This window comes from Orbicella faveolata, unplaced genomic scaffold (genome assembly GCF_042242905.1).
Source record: "Orbicella faveolata isolate gen_17 unplaced genomic scaffold, um_ofav_v1 contig_48, whole genome shotgun sequence".
NCBI lineage: Eukaryota > Metazoa > Cnidaria > Anthozoa > Scleractinia > Merulinidae > Orbicella > Orbicella faveolata.
This window is the reverse complement of record NW_028301578.1, coordinates 5018536-5040000: the sequence shown is the minus strand read 5'-3', so window position 1 is coordinate 5040000 and position 21465 is coordinate 5018536. Positions and strand designations below refer to the sequence as shown.

Here is a 21465-nt window from a genome sequence, read left to right as displayed (position 1 = left end):
CGGCATTGGGTCATAGTTTCTCTCTACACTGTCATTCATCCACCCTGTCAAGTCAAGTTCAGTTGCTGTGTAAACCAAAGTGAGTAACCTATTTTTTGTTTTTAGGCTAAGTTCTTAGTTTTCTGCGGATATCGGAAATAGTATCTAGATCATTCGCTACTGAGTCGGTTTGTAAGTTTTTATTCTCGGAACGTTGTTACGTGATCGCCCTACGTTAGGTTCATATCTCAGACAGTAAAGGGTTTAGTGATCATGAATACTCATAAAATACTGTAATATTAGTTATAGCGCTGCTTATATTAGGCTACCATGTCACGGACGCGGACGTTATGGCGAATGCTCGCTATAATTTCATCATAGATATTATTTTATCTTGTATAAGTCGATGTAACAGTTACGTTAGCTTCTATTTTCGTTGTCTATTTCAGTTCAAACCAAACTACGGTTTACGATATACGGTTTGTGGCATAAGTTTACAGTACGTGGATCAAATTAACTTTCATCTTTAGTACGTAATCTCTCACGGAACATTTATCTCTGTCAATTAACGGATCCGTTTAATTTAAATCGTAGTCAGAAGTCCTTACCGTGTTCGTTCTTTTCAACACGCACGGTTCTACCCGTGTGATTTAACTGGATTTTGGTCAGCTATTCTGTCCTTGTAAATTACACGAAATAGTAAAAAACAATTTTCCAAAGACGAATGAGTTCTATGGTCACACACCATTCAGACCTGCCTTGACACAGACGTTCGCCGAAGGTGTCAAATTTCCAATCACGCAAACAAAAATGCGTGACACGCGTGATAACTTTCCCAGCGCGTGGTGTCAGTCTTTCCAACCCGAAAGTCGCCTAGTACAAAACAAAACCCTGGGCACCTTTGGCAGTTCATGTAAAGTCCAACCATTATATAGTGCGTCTTTTAGTTGTAAGGGACTTGGAAACAAACTGTAATGTCTGGCTGTCAGAGCAGAGGCACAAGTGACAGAAGCAATGGAAAATACGAGAATGAATTGAGGACATGAGATTATCTACTTACCAAATATGCTATAACGGTAGCATTGCCATATTGGACTGCAAGACCCAAAGCACTGTAGATCTAGAAACCCAACAAAAAAAAAGTTTTAATTAAGATTCGTATGTTTCCGGCTTACTCTAAAGATTGATGAGCACTGAGGTCTTGCTTGCAAGCCTGGTAAGAACATACACCTAGTGGGAAGTGAGGTGGACTCCAGATCGAACGGTCCTGGTTGAAGCCCTGACCGGTTTTATTGTTGTGTTCTCGAGCAAGATACTTCACTCTCACAGTTCCTCTCTACCCGAAAGTAAAAATGCACACCCAGCGAGGTAATGTGGGGATGAGCTTGCGATGAACAAGCGTATTCCCGCATATTATTATTCTTGGGGAAGTAGAAAGAAATCCTCCTAGTCGCTTCATGCGACGGAAACCGGAGATAAGAGCCGGCCTGATGGGTTACTAGGCTCGAACGCAGACTTACCCAGTAGCGTGTAGCAACCTAGATAAGATGCTGGAACTTCGTAGGTTCCTAAATCCTAAAGGCTAATACCCCCCGCCCCTCAGTTTTCCCGTACGCATTTACACCATGCTTGGCGAAGACACTGTGAGAGCAAACTGTCTTATCCAAGAACACAACACAATGTGACCAGAGTTCGAATCCGTTTATCCTGTGGGGAATTAGAAAAGGATAGCCCGCACTGTCTCGTCTTCACAAGATTTTATTCTTCTCCTCTTCGATTCTCGCTAGATTTCACAACTCTTTTTAACTCGACTGACTGAAAGATTCCTTCGACTCAAAAGCTAATTAAATCACAAACAATTGTTTCTTATCTTCGAGGCACACCTTAGTTAAAGTACGCCGATTGATTAGATACGAATCTTCTAGACTTAAGAACAACAAAGATCTCCAGACAAACATTTCACAATCACTAATTGATATCTATGGTATTATCCTGTTTCCGACAATCCAGCAATACCCATTTATACTTCTGGGCACAGATCGTCATCTCTCCCGAAAACGGTCTTCAGTGACGATTTCTAGGGATTTTATACCCAAGTAAAAGATTTTGGTTTTGTTGTGTTTATTACAAGACAACCATGGACGAATTCTTCGGCTTTCAAGTGCCACGGTCTACTCACTTTGTTCAGAGCTGAAAAATAATTCTCGCCGTTGTGTTTTGCAGCGTATTCCTTGGCGGCTGCTTGAAAATGAGCCCATCTGGCTGGAGAAATATCAAAATAAAACACAACAGACATTAGAATACAACAACATCACGAACTATATCACGCTAAAACGAGTGAACAATTTTCTCTGGTTATTTAGCATTTACCAAAAAATCCGTAAATTTCGGTAAGAATGTAATTGGTAAGATAATTTTGATTCGACCTACCGGTAAATTATCGAAATAAACGGAACGTCTTGAAAAGTAGTCCAAAATTTCCAACCGAAATATCCGAGTGGAAAATGCGCTTACTATTTGCAATTATCTCGGAATTATGATCAGGTCGACCTCGTCCTAGTCTTTTCTAATAGGTAAATTGGTTTTTTTTCTTTTTTTTGAGTAATTGGTAAATGGCCAATCCGAACGGAACTTACCATCAGACATTTTTGCTTCCATTTGCACAAACCGTTAAAACAACCTCTGTGTCTGTTGATGTTCGACTTACCTACAGGAGTTACGTCACAGTTTGCGCATCTTGAAAAGTTTAGCCTAAATTTTTCAAGTTCGTCGTTTGTAATCCGTGTTAATCTTTTCCATCTTTGACCATCCTTTTTCCTTTATGGTTTATTATTATCTCTTTGGTGTTTTTCAGTCTTAGTGCACTACTATTTTCAGGTTCCGTTCGATTAAAAGGTAATTTTTTACGTGGCCAAAATCACTAAGAAAGCCGTGACTAAGGGCCTTTAGTGCTCTGAAAGCGTATCCCGTCATGCCTACTCACCGTAGTAATGGTCGGCCAGAACTACATGAAAGTGAGGGTGGACTTGGCTGGCGCTGGCTCGAGGCAGAGTATCCCAGTAGATGTGAGGAACGGTATATTGTTGGTCATACAAATGAGCTCGGCGAAACCTGAAAAAAAACATAATCCAAAGCAAATAAGATTCCTGGATTCTCGAAGGACTGGCTCGTGTTGGCAGGAAAGGAATATTATTACCATTACTGCAGGAAATTAGGAACGTACGCAAATTAACACAGTTTATAATTTTCAAACGTGATGATATTGTTGTCCAGAAGCGGAAGTCCTATTTGTTATTTCAACGTAAAAAAACCTGGCCCCATTAACAGTGCGAACAACGCATGATCTCAAAATTTAGTCAAAGTTTAAGCTAACCACAACAAAAATGCTACTAAACAAGACTTACAGTACATTTCTAAGCCGGACTCTGCAAAAAGCAACATACCATGACCAAACTGTGGGTTTTATGAAGAACGTAAACCAAATTATCTGCATTTTTGTTTAGATTAAGACAGTTTTGAATTGTATGTGGTAAACCAAAACCAAAGCAATCACTTTGGCCAATCACAGAGAACACACAAAATCCAGTGAGCCAATCAAAACTCGACGCGTAGACTGTATAACTGGCGCGAAGCGCGGGAAATTGCGTGCGAACGAGTCGCGATTGGTTTTGGTTTAATTTCTGATTAGTTGAGAAAGTAGTGCGAGATTTTAAGGAATTCACTGAGCGGAGAAATGCAAACCCAGCGCAAATGCGAATTGCTTACGGCAATCAAGTGAAAACCGCTCTAAGTTGAGAAAACAAACTATTGGCTAGAGAAACACGGCACGAGATTTACTAACCAATCACAGAGCTGAACAGAAAAAAAAAATCAAACTCACGTTTACTTGCAACAATCAATCTGAGAAAACTGCTCTGAGCAAAACTGTCTACTGTGGTTTTCGACCAGTTTGATAAATCACCTTTGAATGGCAGACATGAAGAAAATCTTACAGAAAAATACAAATGATTTTCTTACCACTTCTGGGCAGTCTCCATGCCATCCAACAACTGAAAGACAAGGAAAAGGATAAAAAGATTCATTCCTTTACCATTCTTTCCCCGGTACTATGTGACTAACTGTTTGTAATCTACCAAGACCTGTTTCCAACACGCCACTTCATTACTCAGTTGGCAGAGCACCGCGCTGGTAACGCAGACATTATGCGTTTATAGTATTCGATATTCCCATTGATGCCGTGCCTGTTTCACCTTTTTTTTACAGAGTTTAAGAGAGGCTTTCCATTGGTACAATATGACCACATAACGGAGGCCCAAAAAATCAGAAGAGCCGACCAAAACGAAAACGTCACACACGATTTTATTTTTCAAAACATGAAAACTCTAGAGCGTTAAGCTCTTCCAGCTGAGCTATGAATTACAAATTGGGAACAAGACGAGCCTTTGGAATTATGCCTCGTCCCAGATTGTCGCGGATTTTTCTCACGAGAAACCACTGGGCACAACTCACAGTTAAGCAGCACGTACTCGCCACACGAAGGTGAAGGCAAAAAGAACGTCGCTAAACAAAAACAAAAAATTAATGAACAAGGAAATGGTTTTACATGTGCCTTGCCTTCTTACATTCATAGCCGTCCCTTATAACATAGTGACCCTTAAGTTTAGTGATTAAATTGTGAGTTCACGCACAAATAAACCACACAACGAATTTTTCAAGTTTCATTCGGTATTGAACACGGCTTGTGCACATTCAGCTAGAATAAAGTAAAGTTCTGACACTGAAAAACAAAGTGGATCTAGATAATGGAAAATTGCTTTTTTAGGATATCTTTAAAAAGTTACATCCTCAAGGACTCCGTCCTGGTCGCGTAGCAATATTAGCAGTGTCAACATTGCAAAGTACCCGTATATTTTTCACTCAAATTTTTTTTCAATTTGACGAAATATTTTATGCAATATTTGGCTTTTAACTTGATACGATCAGTCATCAACTCGATCTCCCAACATTGCAAAGCTTCTTGTCAAAGGCCTCGTTTCTGTATCAGCTTTTCTCCCAACAAAATTTTAAATAATTCGTTCAAAAGAAAACCGCTTTGACGCAAGCCGCCAAAAATTCACACAGCAGAGGACTTCATCTTTAGTGTTCCTCGGAAGTTACTCTTAAAGACTTCAACTTGTCTTCGCGGACAGCATTACGAAAGTGGAACCAGTCGAACATTTACAGAAGGAAATACAATAAAAAAACCTTTCCCGCTTCCACTAGATATATAAATATTGCAATTTAATTTCCATCGAAACACACTACCAAATTAATATTTTGAAAGAGAAGATTTAGCTGATTAAACAACGTGCTAGAAATTGAATTCCGCAAAGTAAACGGCCCTGCTAATAAAGGACTCGGATAAAGAGGCAATGTTGCCCGTGTTAGGCATTTTTTCAAAACCCTCTAAGTTGCCAAGGAGATGCTTTTCAGTGTCAGAAAAAACAGAGTGATCTCCCGAATTTCGAAACATGACTAAACACTTGCTTCGCTATAGGTGTGCCGGATTTACACAAAAGTGGGCTGGAAACGTTTAATTTCAAACAATTCTCACTTGTTAATTGAAGCTGATACAACGCCTACTGTAAAACCACCCGTGTAGAAACCGTACCAAAACTTAAAAGCGTTTTCGTCGTTGGCTACATAGATGAATAGTTTATTTTAAAATTTATCGACACGTCTAGGTTGGATTTTATCGATGGACCGGTACTACTACTGTTAAAAGCTATTTCGATATTACTTACCCAGAGAAATTTGCTGTAAAAACATTGCGTTCAATCTTAATTTTGCGTAGATGACATTGAAGTAGTTGGTCGCTCCCCCCCAAAAAAACAGTGTTTGCGAAAAAATACTCATCGACAAAAATAAACCTAGAAGGTTTTTTTTTTAATTCGATTTCTTTTTCCTTTTTCTTCTTTTAATTAATTGGCAACAAAGAATGGAATGGAAATTAGCACCGACTCAAAATGGAAATTTCTTTACGGCAAAACTTAATGAAAATCCTCGATTATTCACAATACATTGAGGGAGAGCCGTTTTATGAATGGCGTCCACTTGGGGTGCAACAAAAATATGACAAGAAACAGGAAACTGCAGGTTAAAAGCTGTGTTTTTTTCTGTGTAGGTCAGAGGAGAGAGATTGAATGACAATCAAAGCTTTTAAAAATGAAATACACTTTGGCGTTCTATTCAACCATACCTTTGATGAATTAAAAATATAAAATCACCTTTGCACACCGCAATTCAAATAGCTAAACCATGGCATTGTATGCCATGTAAATTCTGCTAACAGGTGCTTGCTTTGAAAGGTGCGGGAGGCTTAAGACTTAACACGAACAATGACAATTAAAAAACGCTCAACTGCGAAAGGTGAGGATGAATGTCAGCTTCTGAAGGCAACTATAAAACAACGCTTGTTTGCGTTCTTGCTAGCTTACTTCCTCGCTTGTCCAGAGATTGAATGACGAGCAAAACCGTGACGGCAACTAACATTAAGCAAACAAAAGAAAACAAAAAACAGAAGCGCTGGTAAGGTTCGTTGAAGTATCTAGGAAACACGATTGCTGAAAAATATTTTTGTCAGATAGTGATCGAGTTTCGTTGCGCATTTAAATGACTATATTGGCTTGAGTTGTAAATAAGGACAATGTACATTGTTCATTCACCACTGTTCTCTTTTCAGATCAATACAGATTGAGGGTCATGTACAAAATGGAACATCGCTGCCTTCGTTGACAAGATTCTGAGGCGCGCTGGGGAGAAAAACCGAGGGTTTCGAGCTCACATCAGTGCAAATAACACAGCAACGTGGACCACGAAGAAACTTAAAACGACTTAAAACTGAAGCAACCCAACAGTATCGTAGTTAAAAGTTAAAAGCTCACATACAGAGAAAAGAGAAATCAAAACAACTCTTTACATCCACATCAAGATCACTAAACCAGAGTGGAGTTGTTCAAAGCTGAGCGAAAGATGAATTCAACAGTGAATGCGACTGATATTGAATCGCCAAACCTTGGCACCGCGTTCTTGGTCTCGGGTACATTTTTAGCCGTGATTTGTCCGTTAACAGTCCTCGCCAACGTTCTTCTCCTGGTAGCTATCTACAAAGACTCGTTTAATACATTCCGCACGCCGACAGCTTGTTTCCTTGTCGGTTTAGCGATCACTGATTTGATCACAGGACTGGTTCCAGAACCGATGGTCACAAATTGTTATTTCATGCATTACAACAATCACCCGGCCATGAAAACACAGTGCCCGAAGATCTTTCAAGTCGCTGGTATTGTCGCTGCAATCACCACGAACTCTTCTTTCCTTATAGTAATGGCTTTCACCTTCGCTCAGTACGTTGCAGTAGCATTCCCACTGAAGTACAAGCGCCTGATAAGCGTTCGTAAGACTTTAATATGTGTGGCGATCATCTGGACGTATGCAACGTTATTCGAATTGTCGCAAACCATTGGCGTCCCCAGAAAGGTGATAGAAAAGATCGACCTTCATCTCCATTCGACATTTTCACTGCTTTTTACCATTATAACTTATGTGCTTCTACAAGTGGCGTTCCATAAGCAGATGGCGGAACGCTCTGTCACCTTGCACCTCACCACTTCAGCAAGCACGTCGACAGGAGCGACGCTTGAAAGCCCGACGCGAAAACAAAAACGCAAACCAATGGTCGAGAGGAATTTTGTCAGGCTAAATCTTCTCCTTATTGTCATATTACTGGTTTGTTCCCAGCCGTCTGCGATCCTGTGGTATATATATTTGTACGCTGGCGAAAGCACAAGAGAGAGCCAAACCCTTTTTGTGGTTCGCGTTATCACTGAGAACACATTATATTTGAAGTTTTTGCTTGATCCGTTTGTCTTCGCATGGCGACTCCCCAAGTATCGCAAAGCTTTGAAAAACGCTCTGTGTCGAAGCAATTAAGATGACCGCGATAAAAAAAGCAAGTACAGACTTCGAAAATCGCACCCCATATGGGCCTTGTTAGCGATATGTCCGTATTTAAGAGAAAAGGTGTGGCTTCTGTTTTAAGTTTTCTCCAGGTTCTGGCCTTTGGGATTTTCTAAAGCAATGTGATTGATTTAGCAGTTGACTTAAGGTTCATTATCCAGGTTTTATTCGAATTTCGCCGATACTGAATAGTCCAATTAAACTATAAAACCCACCAGGTTTGTGTTCCAATAGCAACATAATCAAACCACGTTTTAAAGTTGATTAAAAATTAATCAATTACGCGCGGTCTCTCGTCGTTGTATTTCAACAGGCGTCAAAACGCTGAAAACCAGTTGTCAAAAGGCTTGATAACCAAAACCAACCACCAATTCTTTCTTTTATCTACCGCAAACTTGCTGAATTTAGCCTACATAATATGACTTTTTTTTTCACTCTTATTTATATAGAATACATTTTATAAGAATAACGAGGCTGAAATTTGCGAAATTTTAAGAATATTTTAGGTGTAAACCCGAGGCCGAGATTTTGAGAAGAATTTAATTTTTTGTGTTGAAAATTTGTAACTATAGAATTATATGTTTACAACTGAACCATATAAAATTCTGCCTTTCTCTAAACAGTAAAAGTAGCCAAACAAGAACAAAAAACAGCACTAGCCGTATGTTCGACGCTAACAACATTTCTGCAAGAAATTATGTGTGTCATGTCAGGCTTTAGTGTCTGTAGTCTGGCTCCAACATCACTTCAACGGCACCAAAGTCGAATCGAAATGCCCAATATCGGCAAAAAAAAGAAAGATTAATCAGCCTGGAACGGGCAAACAATATTCTTATTAAAAAGAGTGTATGCTTAAGAGTCCAACAGACATATCGATTCAAGGATAGCTTTACACATGTGCTCGCCCTTCTGGATATTCGGGGTTTTCTTACATACAGTAGCTAGCTAATACAAAGCTGGAACCGACTTGTTAGCAACAAAGAACTTTTCTTTAATATTACGAAAAAAAGAAAAGCATAATGTATTAAACTTTGTGAGGGAAAACCTTTTTGGATAATAAATAAACCCTCTGCGTCGAATATTCATATAACAAATTTTGCTTCGTCAGTCGACTTCATAAATCAGTCATAAATCAGAACAGGATTTTCTGAGACTCATTAATAACTCATCAAGTTTAAACAAAGGAAATTGTGACCGTGTCTGATCTTAATTAACATAGATTTTTACAAGAGTGTTTTTCCGTTTTCCCCTTAGTTTTAGTCTCGATTGAGACGATACATGAAACACTCAAGACTGTGTTTGACCACGTTCGCAAACAACTCGAGGTTCGCCAAAAGCACTCCACTGCGCTTCGTATTTTCAGCTTTCTTCTCGATGTTTGGAAATGTGGTCAAACTCGGTTTTTCGTCTTCGATATATTGCGTAAACAAAATGCTTTATTAAATTCAATTATAACCTCCCTCTTCGCCTTGTAATGTCGTTTACAAGCGTAATTAAAATTTTCCAAAAGCCATCTTCTTTTTGGTTCTTCAATGTGCAAGTTTTCCTAGCCCCATCCACACTACGCCGAAGGAATTTGAAAACGGAGGTTTCTTTCTACGGATACGCCTACCGTCCGCACTAATCCGTCACGAAAACGGAGCTTTTCGAAAAACGATCTTTAACGGGAGGAATTTGAAAACGCCGGCTTTTCAGACGCATAGTCTAATGAACCAGATAGGACTAGTCTGTCCAAAAACGTTTATAATTTTCTTCGAGCGAGCGAGCGCGGAGCACGAGAGCGAGCGCAAAGCAGGCGAAAAAATATATGTTTTTGTCTATCCCCAGCCCCACCCCCTTGCGTTTTGCCTCGTTAGTATCTCCCCCGGTTAATATTTGCTTGCGATTTCGATGAACTCAAGACAAAAAGGAGGGTCTATCTACAGACTACGCAGGGCTTCGGGCAGCCCTCATGACTAACGTGGATAAAATATTATCGGTAATTACATTTCATGTAAATATGACAAAGTGCATACAAATAATGTTATAAATTTCTACCTAAATTAGTAAACATAAACTGTAAGATGAACCCTGTGCTAATGAATTAAGACACGATCATAAATTATAACTTCTTATGAAGTATGATGAAGTTTTCTTGTAAGACATGAGTTACTTACCGTATCTTCGTTGATCTCAAGAGGATTATGATGCTTCAAAAGGATGAGCCCGTGAAACTTCTCCACCTTGAAGGTGTTGGAAACTGAAAAATAAAGAACAGAGATTACTAATCTGATAGAAAGTGTGAATATTAATGCTAATAATGTTGTTGTTTATGGCAGTCAGTGCGCTTAGCTACACCTAGCTTGTTCACAGGCGTGCCACTTAAACGGAAAGAAACCAATATGCCAACTAAACAATAGGCTTAAAAATCGTGGGAGGCAGACCAGTTGGGTATTCACATGCATGACCGAGGAGTTGAACTAGGGGCTACCGAGAAACAACTCCAGCTAAGTGGTCAGAACGGGACTCGAACCCGCGACCTCCGGATTTCAAGTCCGGCGCCCTGAACACTCGGCCACGCTGCCTCCACAATAAGACATCTGAGCGTGTTGACACTTGCCCAAACCAGAGATATAAAGTCTGACCAAAGACAGCAAACAAAAACAACACTACCGATAAACCAATCGGTATTTGAATTTCAGAAATCACGTGACCGGCGCCAAGCGCGGGAAAAAAGCGTTTGAAGCAAGACAAGACTAGGTTTAGTTTTGCTCTTATTGGTTGAAAAACAGTGCGTTTGATTTGATTGTTTAAAAAGGTTTAACAATATTTTTTTAACCAATCACAGAGGTTTCTTAACGAAGAACCAAGGCAAACGCAAAATTGCTTCACAATGCCAAGTGAAAACCGCTCTACAGATGGTCTTTCCGTTTTCTCACCAAAAACAAGAGTCAGACGCGAAGTGAAACACGTTCATAAAGAGCTGCATTTATTCTCGTCCTTCGTGACGAGGGTCTCGACAAGACAGAAGCTATGTCCATCAAACAAAACAAATTTTAAGAGAATGACTTTTGAAAATTACAGGAATCCCAGCTTGTACATAAATTAGGATGTTCTTTCTAATTTGGGGCTTTTCAACAAAACCAATGCTACGCTTTCATTGCTAACTTGAGACACTATCTTGGATGGCCTAGTTCCTACTCGTGAATTTCCTGTAGTTTACTGGTAGAGCATTCCACCATTGCATGCAATGCCCTAGCTTCAACACTTCTGGGAAGAACTCAGTATTATTTTCAGAGTAACTTGAGGCACCAACTGACTCACATGTTTACTGACAATCCAGAATTGGAAAACATGATCGATCATCGCAGTTACATACACAGCAGCAGGGAAATTAAAGCCTGAAAGAAATTCAGGCTTGAACGGGATTAGAACCCATGACCACTGTGATACCAGTGCAGTGCTCTACCAACTGGGAGCTGGTCACGTCGCGTGGTGAGAAATATAAGATCTTTCAATATAAATTCACTTGATTCCAGAATTTGCTAACATAGACCATGTACCGTACCCGAGACAGAGTATTTAGATTCCGCTCTTTCAAAAGGGTCCTGGGCAGTATTACTGCAAACAAAAACGGAAAACTAGTTAGTTGTAGAGTCTAAATTACAACGAGAATCTCTCTGCTTTGATAGGTTATTTCGGTTATTATGTAAATGTTTACTTCTTTGAGAAGTTTTCGCGCCGTAAAATCAAAACCAAAGTAATCACTCTGGCCAAACACAAGGGCCACAGAAAATCCAGTGAATCAATCACGGCATAGTCTCCTTCACAGCCGTTATTAGGGTCGTCACGCAACGCCTCTCCCCACTATAAACTAGTGGAGAGGAACGTTGCGTGACGACCCTAATAACGGCTGCGAAGGAGACTAATCACAACTCAAAGCAAATACAGGTAGCCAACGCAGAGCGCGGGAAAACGTGTGTGAGCGAATCTTGATTGATTTTTGTTTACTTCTGACTGGATGAAATGGAATCGTCCGCGAGCTCGAAGACACTACTCGTAGCAAAAAAAAAATGAACGTCGGTGGACAGATTAAAAGAAAAGTCGTTAAATAATGATATTATCGAAATAGAGCGCTTTCCATTACAGCAAAAGTTCCAGTTTGAATCTCCCGAATTTCCTTTGGTGAACTAAACAGCATTTTCCGGAATTTCCAGAAAAGAGGACAACCTCGCGACGTGTAAGCTAATTTTCCAATTTTTTTTTTTCCGGGGATTTCGGTTCCTTTTCATTTTCTTCCGATAATTTGTGGAATTTTCGGTTGAATGTTTCGTAGTTTAGAAGTTCTACCATTCTCCGATTTTTTCCGCGGGAAACTTTTCCAGGAAATTTTGGTACCAACTGTGCCCGTTTCGAAAGTTCAGGAACTTTTGGTTGAATAGAAAACGCCAATAGTTTTACCTCTCGATTGCATTTTGACTCGCCCTATAGGCTGCAAGATTCATGAACATGCATTAACAAGTCTACTAAGCTACCATCAACTTCCGCTCATGACCCCCGCTTATAAGCCCCTCTCCCCGGTTATAAGCCCCTCCCCCCGCTTATAAGCCCCTACCCCCGCTTAAAAGCCCCTCCCCCCGCTTATAAGTCCCTCTCCCGCTTATAAGTCCCTCCCCCCGGTTATAAGCCCCTTCCCCAGCTTATAAACCCCTCCCCCGGTTATAGGCCCATTTACTTGTAAACCAAAAAATACCTCCGGTTATGAGCCCCTCCGGATACAAGCCCCCCTCTAGCTTTCCTTGTTTTTAATTCGTTTTATTATGATGTTTTAAAGCTCAGTTACCAGCAAATGAAAAATCTATTTCGATCAACATGCGCAGCTATAGCTGGTTTCGAAACGGTTTTTTTATTCCGGTTATAGGCCCTCTCGGATGTAAGCCCCTCCGTTTATAAACCAATCTAAAAACCCTTACGATGATTTTTAAGCCCAGGGCTTATAAGCGACAGTTTACGGTGTGTTGCAAGAGAAGGTAATTAGCCTGCTTCTGGAGTTACAACTCACATTTTATAATTACAAAAGTCGCAGTCTTTTGCACTGGTTTGTAATAACTCGGCAACACTGAAAAAAAAAATTCACGCAGTAAGTTATAGTTCCAAACTTACAACTTGCGTTATTTGATGAATACTACAACACAAGTATCCCAACCTCATTAGGTGAGCATCGTCATGTGGTGTTGCAAAACAGCTAAGGTAAATAAGAGTTTGTATGGGGAAATAACGAACGCTTTTAGCAGCTAGAAATACAGAAAATGAAATACAGTAAAAATACTTAAGATTCCTTTCCTCGCTTCTTGTGCTTATTTCCTATGTTTCCGTGAAATTTTAGCCCGTTTAAAATGCGATTTTAGCAAGTTCTACATGTAGTTTCACTTTTATCCTCTGTATACAGTCAAAACTCTCCTTCAGAACACCCGTCTTTATAAAAAATAGAACATCACATGGCCGCTTGGAGATACGAAATTTCTTTGCGAGTCGGTTGAAAAATATACTCCAAGAGAAATTCGTTTCTTTGCGCGGCCATGTAATATTTTCTATACCTCACGGACAACTCATTTGGTCCCTGAGAACCAAGAAATGATACAACCTCTTCAACTATAATAAAGGCACCTCCATAATACGGACATACTTTGCTGTCAGTATTAAAGAGGATCTACTGAAGTTCATTCAGGACTCGCAGACTCCACACCAACATAAGAAATAAACGAATGAAGCATAATCTAATTATTATATTGAGAATAATTATGTTTGATGTGAAACCACAAACAGTGAGTTGCACTGAATATAAAATTATCACCCGCTGGTTGGTTTGTAATAAACAGGCTAAGTGCATGAATTTGCTCTCTGGGGCCACGGTTTAGTGTCCACCGTCTGTGTTGGAGAGGGTTCGTATTACAATAGAGGGTCTTTTTATAGAGAATAAATGGGCATTTTGCAAAGACCTAGGGAGCTATTCATACCAGAGAGGCAAGTACACAAAATGTATGCATTAGAGAGATGTCCACATTAGAGGAGGTAACACCACATTGTTTTGATTTGTTCTACAATGTACAGTCAGTATAGAGCTAAAGTAGTGCGCTACTTGAACAATAATTGTTCCGCTCTTGATTTTCAGTTCATGTTGTAAACCTTGTCACAGTAATTGAAACCAGCGTTAGAACAATAATGTCAATGTTTAAAAAACAAGTTAATAATAGTTTCCTTTACTCACTATTTCTTTGTTTCTTCACTTGCCCCTCCTCCTGCGCCTGGTCGCTTTCCACGAAGAGGATTAAATACTGTGGATTCCTGAGTATATTTGTTGTCTACTGATGTAATGTGCTGAAAAGTATCAAGGATGTTAGTACTTACAGCTCTATTGCACTTTAAGACACCATACTGTAGTTCAAGTAGTAATTAATAAAGAATATGGTAAATACGTCAAGTGCATTGCAGTTACAAGGCACAAATGACTTAGAATATGACTCTTGGTACCTTGTTACAGATTGTTAAAGGTAAGTAAAGTATGCATTGAAACCTAGTGACCCATCACAGCAGGCCAAAGCTTATCTCATTTTTGTGTAGCATGATGTGAATAGAAGTGCTTCTACTCCCCCTGGATTTACAGTGCTACCACCAGTGTTAAATTCACCAGTAACCATTTCAAATGACACTTGGGTGGAGAGAGGGACTGTGAGATTAAAGTATCTTACCCAAGAACACAACATTATGACCCCAGTCAGGGCTCATAGCCTGGCTACTTGATACTGAGTCCAGTGGACCAGCCACTAGACTACTGCATGTCCCGCACCCACGTCCCCTTCCGTTTTGATACAGGTGACCACAACAAGGAGTCCAAAGATTCCTAACCATGAAATTCTGGGTGCCCAGCACTTAAGCTTATACGAAAAAAGTAAGTTTTTCCAGTAGCCCAAAGGCAATAGTTAGTCACCTGAGGCACCCACGCAATAGAAGTGATTTATAGAAGTGATAAAGATACAGAAAGTTATTGGTAAAATTTCTGGTTAGGTAACATAGTGAGCGGCCGCTAATACATATAGTCTGCTTCATACTGTTGTACAAGTTCTACTGCATTTTTATTAATGATGCTTTGTTTATTTACCTGTAGATATGCTTCTTTTAATAATTCCTGCTTACCACCAAGCCATTTTAAAACCTGTAAAGAAAATTGAAAAAATATATAACTCATTAAGCGCTTGCATAGCTGGCTGGGCTCCAAGACAATAGTGAGCTTTAAACAAAACTTGACAACAGAACACATCTGAAAGGTACATGTAAACATTTTGGTAAATAAAGCAACATGTCAGTGGACTGTCAATTTATTTTTAAAACATGTGTATATAAATAATATGCAAAGTTCATTAAGCATACTTCATACACTGACCAAAAACAGGTGCATAAACTGACCAACAAACGCCCTGGAAAATAATGCTGTAGGTTTGGTCTATAAAATATTTCTCATACATGATGGATAATTTATGTTATTAAAATCATACCTTGGGAGAAAAGGTGTCTGGTATTCTTAATGGTGCAGTTCTATCTCTCACAAAATAAATATCGCTAAATTTTCTGTATAAATTCCTGAAAGTAAAAGGAAAAAGAAAAAGAAAATATTCACTTAAGGTGGCTCTAAACGGTTTCCAACACTTAGATTTTGATGGGTCATTATAACCACTCTTTATCACTTGATGCTACAATCATGGTACCAAAAAACTGCCCAATCATTGGTGAACATGTTGTTATCATTTTCGTGACACGATAGGTTACCATAGCAACAGTATGACCTCCTAAAAACACCCTTAATTACTGCTTTAGTGGCTTATAATTCAAAAACGGCAAGGGGAAATTTTTTTACATTATCAACTTTTGATAAGCATGATAAGACACAACTTTTGGCAAAGTTTAAAAAAATTCTGTACATGGGGTTCAGAGCCACCTTAATTTTTCGAAAATTTAAGGTAGCTCTGAACCCCATGTACAGAATTTTTTTAAACTTTGCCAAAAGTTGCGTCTTATCATGCTTATCAAGAGTTGATAATGTAAAAAATTTCACCATGCCGTTTTTGAATTATAAGCCCCTAAAGCAGTAATTAAGGGTGTTTTTAGGAGGTCATACTGTTGCTATGGTAACCTATTGTGCCATGAAAATGATAGCAACGTGTTCACTAATGATTGGGCAGCTTATTGATACCATGATTGTAGCATCAAGTGATAAAGAGTGGTTATAACGACCCATCCAAATATAAGTGCTGGAAACTCTTTTGAGCCACCTTAAATCAAGGATCATATTACTCTTGACTGGTAGACTACAGTTCAAACTTCTTACAGTTTAAACTTGCCTGTAATTGGCAGCCATCCAAGAATCATTTCAAAATTATTTTTTGTGTTCTTTGTTAATTAGCAGGTGTCACTGTTTTACTACTCAACTCTCATGGCTAAGACATATTAGTGCACAATTTCTGCAGTTAGAAACACTTGGTTCTCATGCCTTCTTACACATATCGACCAGTTCCTCAAACCAAACTAAAACATTTTGAGCCATTACAGCCTTGAAAGGGTAAAGTACAGTAGAGTACAGTCTGCTGAACTGAGCAATCACAGCATGCGCAGTATTTGAGACCTATACACAATGTAATAAAGAGGATAACTGTCTTTCTTTTGGCACTATAATGTCACATAAAAGCACCAATACTTTGGCACTACTGCCTTCTTCGAGTACAGTAGAGTTCGTACAGTCACAGGATGTGCAGTAACCAAGAGATATAATAATGAGGACAATTGCCTTTCTTTCAGCACTATAAAGTCAGACAATATTACTGCCTTCTTTAGAGTCCACAATAAATTATAGCTTTTTTGTCCACCTTGAAATTGGGGTAGTGCCAAAAAATCAAAGCTACTTTTAATTTGTCTGGCGATAACATAAAGAACTTTTTCATGCCTTACCTGCAGTCTGTGCTAAGAGCATTTTTCCAAGCACCTACAAGTTTCCCAACATTCCCTATTCCTTCACTGTCTGTTATAGTCTCAAAACAGTTCTTTTTAAATGATACCTATTTAAAACACAAATCCAAACAAAATCAGCTGTAGATAACAGCATCTCTTAACCATGAAAAAGAAAATTTTGGTTTACATGCAAAAACACTGGATGCATATAAACTATACTTATCAAGCATATACTCCACACCTTACGTCCTCCATCTTCCAGAACAGCAGGAGTAACAGAAATGCCTTTTAAGCCCACCTGGCTCATGCCTCTACCGACTTATCTCTGGTTTCTGTAACATGAAGCTGCCAACTGGCTGACTGACAGGAGTACTTCTACTCCCCCCTGGATGAGATGCTAGTCCACCACAGAGGTAACGTGAATAACCCAGGAGCCCATTTGTACACCTGGGTGGAGAAAGGTACTGTGAAAATATAGGTCTTGTTCAAGAACACGACTCAGACCAGACTGCTTGATCCTGAGTTTAGTGCACTTACAATTTTAAGCAAATTGTATGCCACCAACTCCAGACACGGAACAGGAGTAGGGTGCAGGCTTGAGTCAGTTCACCATTCTTGTAATGTAAAGGTTAGGTTTGAGGCTACGGACCTTCTGTAAAATTACCCAACACTTGTTTTGACAACACCAAAATGCTGTCCTATGTGCCAAGTGCCATGTGCCATGTTCTTGGACAAGAGGCTTTACTTTCACAGTGCCTCTTTGCAAAGGTGCATAAATGAGTGGTCAGTGAATTTTTAATGCTGGGGATAGCTGTACAAAAGACTGGCATGCTCCATGCTTCATGCTACATAGAAAACGGAGATAAGTATTGGCCTGATAGGCTACTAGGAACCAAACAGACCTTGCCTTAAATTAGATTTTATCAAAAATATCAATTAAATTGCCACTAAATTGGGATGACGGACTCCTCAGTTATTAAAAGGGATAGTTGATAGGTTCTTCAATTCAATTCTATCAACATATGAAAATATCATTAGATTTAAATTGTGGCTTCTCATAAGCTCACCTATACTGAGTGCTGGTGACTCAATTACAATCATATTTTATGACTGTCACTATTATTAAGCAGTTAAATATGCCAACAACAAAATTTCTACGGAAAGGAAGATTCGACTAGATTCGATTAGCTAGGGCTTTCGATTACCCATAACGCCCTCCTGAGAGTAACTAATGTTGTTAATGTTGTTTCAAAAGCAAATCTTTACAATGACCGATAAATCTCATGAGTAGACTGGTAAATCTTACAAAACGTTCGCTTAAATCTTAAAACGACAGCACAAATTCATCACAGTAAATTAGATTACATTATACTCACACTATCGAACAGAACAGCGTTGTCGTAAGGTTTCAACCCTGCTTTTGTACTTGTCGTTGTCAAGAAAGGGCCAGCAGTCTTGCCATCGGAACCAAAATAATGATAAAATAATATAATCAACACTAGGATGGCAAGACCCCAAATTACCAAGTATTTCTGCCTTCGGTAGCCAACCATGGTGTTTATAGGAGGCCCAGCCGAAGGTCGCATTGTTTATTGAAGCGAAACGTTGCCTTGCCTTGCGTTACTCCTGCTCTCGTGTGGGGACTGGGAACTAGGATTAACAGACCGCTGGTTAGAAGAGACAAGGGGCTCTGTTAGTCAGAGTTCGATCAGTTACGGAAAAATCACTCGCTACATTTGTACATGGTTTTCTTCGCGTTAATTCAGCGTAAATGGCAGATTTACCTCCACAATCTGTAGCAGCATTCACAGTAAACTCAGAGGAAGAAATCTACGGTGAAAACACAAGTAAAGATACGGCTGAAAGCGGTGAAAAGACAAAACAACAGCATACTGCAGATCAAGGTACAAACACTTGATTTTTATCCCCTCTCATTGGTAAATCTGGAACGCATGTTATCACCTGACACACATAATCACGCCACTCATTTAGGTCTGTGTGAGACCAGTCAAATGGAAGCTATCGAGTGGTATACCCGTACTATCATATGTTTATTATGCTATGCAATTAATGCGAGGTGGTTCTAGTGTCTAAGTCTGTGGAAGAAATTAAAAACCTTTTTTTTAATCTTATATGACCATTTAAATAAAAGGTATTGCATTGAACAGTGCTTCCTCATCAATGATGCACTGTACAACGTGGTACTAAATTTAAGTCTGTATGAATGAAACCGTAGTGTTTGTTACTGAGCAAAAAGACTGGGCAGTAACTGTTTCATGATTCATGATGTCAATAGCAAAGGCTAGAAGATTAGCTAGCAAGATTCATGCTGGCGAAGTATGCTGTTGGGGTATGTTCATCATCACCAGATGTTTAGAACGCATAGTTTTTCATCATTGCTATGCCAGAAAAGTCTCATATAATCCAACAGAGTTTGTGAGGTTTATTCCCCAGAGCCTCGTGCTGAGGTCTATTCTGTTAGGCTGAATTTTAATATATCAAAATTGGTCTATTGAATAAATATGGCCATTTTTGGTGGAGTGATCACTTCTTGCACCCACAAGGGAATTGAACTAGGAAATATTTCCATTCGCAAAATGGCTTATTTCTTGCCCTTCCTTGCCTTTTTTAATGTCTCCGTTTAGGAAGAACATGAAATAACTAAAGAGTTATGGGCAATTTAAGCACCTCACTTCCATATGGTGCTCTTCCTTTTTTAAAACTTAGATATAAATTTTGGTCATATTTAATATTTTGAACTCGGTACTCTAGTGTGTAACAATCATTATAAAGTACCTGAAATGTGAAATCTTTTTTTTCAGTTACACAGGGATTATCAGTAGAACAGGAGGAAAGAGATAAACATGTCAGCTGCCTTGCAAGCCAAGGAACTTTGCCAGAGGAATCAAACACTGTATTGACACCTCCTGATGCAAGACTAGAAAGACATAGACTATCATCAGGGGCTGTAATGGATACTTATGAAGAAATCACTAATAGTGAAGTAGCATCTTTAGATGAGTGGGAGAATGTGCAAAAATCGTGCCTGTCAGAAATTCCTCCAGTTGATCCAGAAGTTTTGCACGATTTAGAGTTAAGAGCTTATGGTATTGCCGGAAACTTGGATCATATGCTTGCAACCTTGGCCAACAGTTTGAAGGCTATGTCGCAAGTGAGCACAGAATGTCTTGGTGCATATGGTTCTTGTGTGGACCATGTCAGCCAAACAGTGGATGAAAATATCAAATCAATGTACACCCTCATTGCAAGATGTGAAGAACTCAACGCAAGTCTAAAACCACTGCAAAACTTAGCAGAGCAAGTGAAAGAAATCAAGAGGACATTAGACATATTTGAAGCAATTTGCAAGTGACTGTGTGAAACAAGGACTCTCACCTCTATTTGATAAATAATTAATGATTTCTTTCAAAGTGATACCGTATGCAGTCATCATGTTCTTCCAGTCAAATTTGGTAATCCAATCAGTAAAAAAATCTAGTCGTGAAATAGTCCCCCTCCCCTCCCCTCCCCTCACCCACTCTCATTTTGCTATACAACACCCAAGGGGCAGCACACCATTTACTGCCCCCCCCCCCTATCTTAGCAAGGACAAGCACACTGCCACTCCAAGCCTTGTTTTCAAGCAAGATAGAGCCCTCTATGCTTCTCCTTCCTGCCCTTTACTAACCTTCTCCATAGCTGCCACTTCCATCAGCAAGACCCCAAATAAATTTGTGCTGCATCATGTAAAAGTCCTTTTTTTATCCCAATTGTAAATAAGTGCTTTTTTCTCTTGTTCTAATACAATTTAAGCTATTGCAAGAAATATCATTCCAAAATGTTCAGTGTTTTAATCTGAACATCTAATGAAAAAAGTAAATTAAATTAAGCAGTAAAGTTTGAAAAGAGATATATTAAAAAAAACATTATGGTAAAAGAAAATGTTGGATGATATTGTTCTTGACTTTGTACAACAAGTTCATTGTCAATAACAGGACAGACGCATGAAAAACTGACATCAATTTGTTTTTTCTTTTGTTAACAAATTGTCAAATTGTCCTCTCTCGCTCGCTAAAGGTGAAGCCTTGGAGCCAACTGGCTCATAGCTGCCGGAGCTTATCCCAGTTTCTTCCTAGTTTCTTGCTCACTGGCATATCGCATAAATTATAAATTCATGTGTCTGTCCGTTTATTGACAATAAAAATTAGCCAATGAGTGCATGAGAATTTATGCAGTTATCGTGAAAAATGATCATCAGCTCAGTAGTATGTAGAAAACCTAACTTGTAGTATGTAAAGAAGTTTCTTTAGTAGGCGTGGTCAATTCTTTAAGAACAGGTCAAGGATGCTTACATGTGTCTATTGCATCCAGGGCGACTTTGAGACAGCGTGCACAAGTAACTGTATATTTTTGTTGTTGTTGTTTTAAAAGTCATGGGCTCCAATTAGAAAAACCTGTAATATGGGGAGAGTTAATGCCAATCCATTAAAAATAGGTTCGCGATGCTTA

The 21465-nt window shown here is 39.2% G+C and overlaps 3 protein-coding genes across 8 annotated transcripts in view; 2 read left to right on the top strand and 1 right to left on the bottom strand.

Moving 5' to 3' along the window:
• LOC110059040 (cannabinoid receptor type 1B-like) overlaps positions 1-9440 on the top strand; it is a 10708-nt gene extending 1268 nt beyond the window's left edge. Inside the window, exons 2-3 of one of the 5 annotated variants that reach the window (XM_020765714.2) lie at positions 1-79; positions 6701-9440. The exon at positions 1-79 is cut by the window's left edge and continues 26 nt beyond it. In XM_020765714.2, the coding sequence (XP_020621373.1) occupies positions 6991-7950 (960 nt within the window). In that variant the 5' untranslated portion in view covers positions 1-79; positions 6701-6990 and the 3' untranslated portion in view covers positions 7951-9440. Of the gene's footprint in view, positions 80-5779; positions 6547-6700 lie in introns of those variants that run through there. The other 4 variants (XM_089280826.1, XM_089280825.1, XM_089280824.1 and 1 more) reach the window with 4 other exon arrangements.
• LOC110059051 (uncharacterized) overlaps positions 1-18804 on the bottom strand; it is a 27384-nt gene extending 8580 nt beyond the window's left edge. The window contains exons 1-13 of one of the 2 annotated variants that reach the window (XM_089280821.1): positions 18741-18804; positions 18333-18606; positions 16957-17063; positions 15510-15594; positions 15116-15169; positions 14225-14334; positions 13019-13075; positions 11525-11577; positions 10134-10216; positions 3997-4028; positions 2963-3090; positions 2159-2241; positions 1040-1099 (exon numbers count right to left, since the gene is read on the bottom strand). In XM_089280821.1, coding sequence (XP_089136947.1) covers positions 1040-1099; positions 2159-2241; positions 2963-3090; positions 3997-4028; positions 10134-10216; positions 11525-11577; positions 13019-13075; positions 14225-14334; positions 15116-15169; positions 15510-15594; positions 16957-17063; positions 18333-18542 — 1062 coding nt within the window. In that variant the 5' untranslated portion in view covers positions 18543-18606; positions 18741-18804. Of the gene's footprint in view, positions 1-1039; positions 1100-2158; positions 2242-2962; positions 3091-3996; positions 4029-10133; positions 10217-11524; positions 11578-13018; positions 13076-14224; positions 14335-15115; positions 15170-15509; positions 15595-16956; positions 17064-17197; positions 17404-18332; positions 18607-18740 lie in introns of those variants that run through there. The other variant, XM_089280822.1, reaches the window with a different exon arrangement.
• On the top strand, positions 18633-21465 carry LOC149096112 (uncharacterized). The gene is made up of 2 exons (XM_089280827.1): positions 18633-18860; positions 19779-21465. The coding sequence occupies exons 1-2, from the start codon at positions 18728-18730 to the stop codon at positions 20327-20329; spliced, it is 684 nt and encodes a 227-aa protein (XP_089136953.1). The 5' UTR covers positions 18633-18727; the 3' UTR covers positions 20330-21465.

Bases quoted from the DNA above. Each gene is read 5' to 3' on its own strand.
- LOC149096112 (XM_089280827.1), top strand. From the start codon at position 18,728: ATGGCAGATTTACCTCCACAATCTGTAGCAGCATTCACAGTAAACTCA. The intron at 18,861-19,778 runs GTACAAACACTT...CTTTTTTTTCAG, and splicing joins ACAGCATACTGCAGATCAAG to TTACACAGGGATTATCAGTA.